The sequence below is a fragment of the Talpa europaea genome (assembly GCF_964194135.1).
Source record: "Talpa europaea genome assembly, chromosome: 5".
NCBI lineage: Eukaryota > Metazoa > Chordata > Mammalia > Eulipotyphla > Talpidae > Talpa > Talpa europaea.
This window is the reverse complement of record NC_140071.1, coordinates 141,299,908-141,305,575: the sequence shown is the minus strand read 5'-3', so window position 1 is coordinate 141,305,575 and position 5,668 is coordinate 141,299,908. Positions and strand designations below refer to the sequence as shown.

Genomic DNA, 5,668 nt, shown 5'->3' with positions numbered 1-5,668 from the left:
TCTGGCCGCTGCGGCCGCGGACTCGGCCTGTCTAGGGCAGCAAGGACTCGGTGTCCCGTGACTCCCCAGAGCACAGAGTCGGCACATGTAGAATGAGAAAAACCCCAAATACCGTTTATCAAGGCACCCCATTTTCTGAGGAAATTAAGGTTCGAAAATACGGTCAGGACCTGCCCAATAGCAGGCAGCTTGTTAGCATTAAAGGCTTTTCCTCCTCCTCACCTGCTCTGCCCTGGTCTCAGGGGGCCGGGTGGGGCGGTGGTGAGCACGCAGGTGTGAGCCAGCCAGTCTGGCCTGAGTCTGGGCTCCGCTGAGCGAGTTACTTAACTTCTTAATGTCTTGCCTCTCTGGGCCTTGACCTTGTGAAGTTGGTATGTGGTAACAATACCAGCACCTCCCACATAGTGTTTTTATGGGGTTGCCGTGGCTAAGCTGTGCGACACCGAGGAACGGGCCTGGCCCAGCAAGCGCGGAGCTCACGTTAGCTCTTCTTCCTTCCCGGGACGGCCCCTGCCGTGGCAGCTGCGGAGGAAGCTGCATCGGCTCCACCATCCCTCAGAGGTCAGCCTTATCTCTTGGGGCCTCCTGCCCCTGGGTGCTGGGCCAGGGGGATCGACAGGCAATCAACCCAGCTCCCCAGTCAGGAAATCCTGATATAGACACTGACTTTTTTGAATAAGACTCCGCTTTAAAGATAGTGATTAAAAGATAGTGATAAAGACACTCGTTTAAAAACTGATAAGGCAGGCCAGGAACATTACCATCTCAAAGAACAAACCCAAAACAGTAAGGAGGTTCAAAATGAGCACCACGGGGAGGCCCGACACCCATCTCTAGCTCACAGCTCGAGGCCTGCCCTCTGCGTGGGTCGGCTCATGCCCTGCCTTGAGTCCCAGGCCTGGGCTCCCAGCTGGGGCCGCCAGTCTTGGCTCCCGTGGCCTCCCTGGCCGCCCCCAGAGCTGTCCCCTTCACACCACAGTCTAGGTGAAGCCTTTTCTCTCGGAATCTCTCCGCCTCCCCGACTGCCACAAGGCCAAGAAGGGGCAGAGCTTTGAGGAAACGCCCTCCCTCTTTTCACAGCTTCCTCCTCCCTCAGTCTGGGGAGCCCAAGGACCCGAGCTTGCTGTGACTGCACTCCCTGCTCCCCTCAGTCCCACTCCGGGCAGTGGGAGGAGGGTGGGCGGGCAGGGCATGGAATCTGTTGGGCCCATTTGTCTCTGGCCTGGTGACCTTGGGCAGTTGCTGAACTCTGAGCCTCGACGTCCCCACTGGAAAGGTGGGGTTGTTTCCTGCAGCACCTGCCTCACGGGGTCCCAGGCAGGGTTGGATGGAGACCACGACCCTGGCTCCTACCCCTTGAGGAGCCCCTGCACTTGGTCACAGGCAAGGAGAGGAAGGAGTTAAGAAACTGCTCGAGGGCACGGCCATGGCACAGCCATGTTACGAGAGGTCTGAGGGGAGCTGGTTCTCATCCCCTGGGAGCTGCGACACCCCGATGGAGTGGTATGGCTCACAGACCGGTGCTCTGAGGGTCTGTCTGCACCAGGCGGTGCTGGGAGCTGGAAAGAGGCCCGTCCAGCTGGCGCATCCACCTCACGGATGCCCAGAGGGAAGGCCACGGCCGCTGCTGCCCTGGCTTGTCAGCGGTCAGTGGGCACCACACCCAGCCTGCCTGGCCTCAGGCCCCGATCATGGTGCAGCCCCCGGTTGGTCACTTCCGATCCCTTTCCTGCCCCCAGTTCTGTTGTACAAAGCTGTCCTCATTCCGACGGCCGCCGGCGCCTCTGAAGCACCTCCCGCCCACCCTCCCTCCCCGCTGGTCCTCCCGGCTGCCTGCCTGGCCACAGGCCCCTGTGAAAGGGTGGGGAAGGGGCTGCCTCCCCCAAGTGCCTGCACACCCCAGGAAGTCCCCTCTCCACGAGGAGCCTCAGGTCTGAATGCAGCCAGTGTTCCCGGGCCAGGTGGGCGTGCTCGCGGTCCTGGCCGGGACCACAGGAAGCAGAGGGTGGGGGGGCCACCCCAGAGCCGCTGCTTAAAGGGGGCGCGGGGCTGCAGGAGGCGGCCAAGGCACCATGGCGGCCCTGCTGCTGGCCCTGCTGCTGCTCCTGGCCGGGGCGCCCGCCATGCAGCCCGCGCCCCCGACCTGCTACTCCAGGGTGCTGACGCTGGGCCGGGAGATCAGCGGCCACTCGGAGAGCCTGCAGGCCACCGCCCCCGGGGTGAGTCCCCTCCCGCCCCCCGCGGGCCAGGCGTCCAGCCCGGATCGGCACCTCCAAAACTTGCCTTTGGCCTGGGGGACAGAAAGCCGTTTCTCCTTCTGGGTTACAATCCATCTCAAGGGCATTTGTGTCTTATTCCCGTTCTCTCACATACCAAGTGGCTTGTACACTAAAAAAAAAAAAAAACAAAAAACAAGGAAAAGCCAGCAAAGACATCCCAATTCTTGCTTTTAACTAGCCAGGATACAAGGGAGGCGCGGACGCCCGCGAGGGTGGACTCAGACAAAGCGGGCCACAAAAAAGGGAGCCGCTCGGACTTCTCAGTGGCGCCGCCAAACACGCTAACGTGCTCTCTGGACATCTCAGCGCTCAGTTGTCCACTCGCCCTTAGCCACAAATTCTTTGTTGCTGAGTATGTACGAGAACTTTTGTTGTTTTAAGTGGAGGGAATGTCGGCTCACATTACTGCCTGCGATCTGGAAGGCCAGGCGCCCTTCTCCCGGGCTCCTCCTAACAAAGCTTTTAAAGAAATCTGACTTCAAAAGATGAAAAAAAAAATCCGTCAGCTCAGAACTGCAGAGCTGGGAGGAAGTAGCAGATTGTGCTTTAACTCTCATGTCACCATTGGGAAACTGAGGCACACAGCAGCAGGAGCCCCCGGCCACGCGCATAGGGCAGGACCAGCATCCGAGTCTCCAGGTCTTCAGTCCTGTGACCCCGCTAACGGGCATGGCCTAAGGACCACATCCAGCCTCCAAAAACACCACACAGATGTGGGGCCGCACCCAGGCCACCTGCGGAGCAGGGAAGGCCTTCTTGGCCAGGAGCCAAACAGGCCAGAGTGCAGGGAGAGGACTCTGAATTCTGGGCCTGGGGTCAGAGGCGACTCCCTGGGAGACAGAACAATCCAGCCGTTGCACAGACAAGCCCGTGGCCGGCGCTCATAGCTCGCCCCGTCTGGCCAGGCGGCTGTTTAATGTGCACACAGGATGTCGGCGTCCGTCTGCAGCGGCGCCCCCACTCAGCAAATCCCATAAGCTTGCGTTCTGAACTTTGGCAGGGTGGGGGTGTAAGACATGCACAGTGCTGTCAAACCATGCTACCTCAACAAACATAACACAAACAATGCAAAAACCAAACAATCAGATTGCGGAAGAGCATTTTTGTGGTTTTGGAGGAACGGGGCAGGGAGCGGGAGGGGTTGCTCTGCTGGTGGGGCGCTCTGTGCCAGGCTGAGGGGGTGCCCCGAATCCCTTTCTGCAGGAGCCGTGCGTGAGGTACCTGCCGAGGCTCTACCTGGATATCCACGTAAGAGGGGCAGGGGGAGGCGTGGGGGAGGCCCCCCCGCCCGCAGAGCATGCAGGGCCCCCCCGTTCCTTCCCTCTGGCTGTGGGGCCTCCCATAAGCCCCCTCCCTGTTGCGCCTCCAGAATTACTGCGTGCTGGCCAAGCTGCGGGACTTCGTGGCATCACCCCAGTGCTGGAGAGTGGCCCCGGTGGACGCCTTGAAGGACAAAGTGCGGAAGCTGTACACCATCATGACGTCCTTCTGCAGGAGGGTGAGCAGTCCCTGAGGTGCCTCTCCCGGTGTCAGCCTCCAAGAGGCTCGGGGCTGTGAGGGGGGGTGGGAGGGCCGGGGTCGGGGCCCGAGGAAGAGAAAGTTCTCTGGGCACATCCAGTTCACAGTCCTTGTCCAGCTCTGTCGCCCTGCTACAGGGTGAGGACCCAGCCCCAAGCCCACACCCCAGGTCTCTAGAGGAGACTCTCCAGGGAGAGGATGTCTGGAGGAGCGCCTGCCGTGTCTGGGAGACGCGGGGAAGGAGAAGGAAAAAGCGGACAATCCACGCTGGCGCCGGTGCAGAAAGCAGGGCGCAGAACCAGACGGCCCCGCGCTGGTGTCTGCCTGCGCCCCGCGTGGGAGTCCCTCCACCCCAAGCCACGCTTCCCCTCTCCGTGGGCAAGGACGAGACAGTGTCCTCTCCCGGGGCCGCTGGGCAGCGATGGGCGCTCCATCCTGACCTGTGTGCTGGCCCCGCAGCCGCCCCTGAGCCCTCAGCAGAGCCAAAGCAGAAGTCCCGGGGGCCGCCTGGTCAGAGGGCGCCTCCGGAGACGTTATAATCAGCTGCTGAGTTAGAGCCTATATGTCGGCGCATCCCAGGTCTGGCCTGCATTTCCTCCTGCCCCAGGTCCCTCCTCAGCCCCTCCTCCCGGGGTGGGCGGGAGGAAGAAGGTGGAATATATATATATATATATATATATAACACATTCTGGTAAGTGGGGTGACTGGCGCCGAAGCACAGGTCTGTTGCCTCTCCCTGAGCTGTGCTCAGAATCTGTCCATCTGGTCGACCCACCTGTGCATGATTTCATCGAATACAGAAGATTCTATGGGAACGTGAAGAAAGACGTGGCCAGGTCTCTGGGAGAGCAAGGGAGAGGTCTCTGGGAGAGTCACACAGGGGCACACGCATGGGCAGTCTCTGAGGTCAGGGGCTGAGCGTGGGCTCCGCAGCCAGCTTCAGTGATGCTCCTCCTTGTCCCACGTCTTTTTCAGGACCTGGTGTTCGTCTCGGATGACTGCGATGCCTTGGAATACCCGAGCCCTGGGACCACCGTCCTGCCAGGTCACCAGAGCTAAGCGGTACCCGGGCCAGCCCTAAGGGACAGAGGTTGTGGCCGTGGCGCAGCCCCTGTGGGCTCCAGGCCTGGCTCCAGGTGTTGGTTCCGCAGTGTCTGGACCAGTCACATGTCCACCTTCTAGAAAGCAGAGCACAAGCTCCCGCCTGGAACCCATGTTAGGAACGTGGGAGACAGAAACCTCACTTTGTCGTCCCTCCAGTGGGCTTTATCTTGCCGAGATGCAGATACCAGCTCAACTATTTACTCACCAGGAAGAAATCAGCAAGTCTGCTTCCCTTGTTTTTGCAACTAGCTAGAGAACCAGCCAAACGGTGGTTTAGTAGCGCCGCTTTAGTGCTTTTTCTTTCTTAATAGGAACCCTCCTGCACTTTGCGGAGCTTCTATTATTCACCCCTCCCACCACACACTTCCTTAGTTACCTTTATTTTTAAAGAACTTTTACCTATAATGCGTTTGTAAGCTTCACCGCTTCAGAGAGCCAACAGGAATCGCTCTTTCACGGAAAGGTGATAAAAATCGAATAAAGACCATCTGCAGCGGGAAATGTGCGCCTTCTTGTGTCTGTCTGTGGGGGGCTCCAGAGCCTTACTTCCATGCTCTCGCCGCTTTTAGCAAGACGCAGCTTTCTCCCTAGTTGCATCAAGAGTGGGGGTTTCTGGGCCAGCCGCAGTCCAGGACCTGAGCGTCTGTCCTCAAAGTCTATCCTCGTTTGGGCTCAGGTTATAGCTTTCACCTTCCGCATGGGCAGTGCCTGGCACTCATCACAAGTCCTCATGACACACCAGGCTGCGGCTCAGGTCGGGCTGTTAG

The 5,668-nt window shown here is 59.6% G+C and overlaps 1 protein-coding gene across 1 annotated transcript; it reads left to right on the top strand.

The window, feature by feature from the left end:
• Positions 1–2,072: 2,072 nt before the first annotated feature.
• On the top strand, positions 2,073–4,856 carry CYTL1 (cytokine like 1; the record flags this gene model as incomplete). The annotated part of the gene is made up of 4 exons (XM_084234256.1): positions 2,073–2,219; positions 3,483–3,527; positions 3,649–3,777; positions 4,773–4,856. The coding sequence occupies 4 exons, from the start codon at positions 2,073–2,075 to the stop codon at positions 4,854–4,856; spliced, it is 405 nt and encodes a 134-aa protein (XP_084090382.1).
• Between the last annotated feature and the right edge of the window lie 812 nt (positions 4,857–5,668).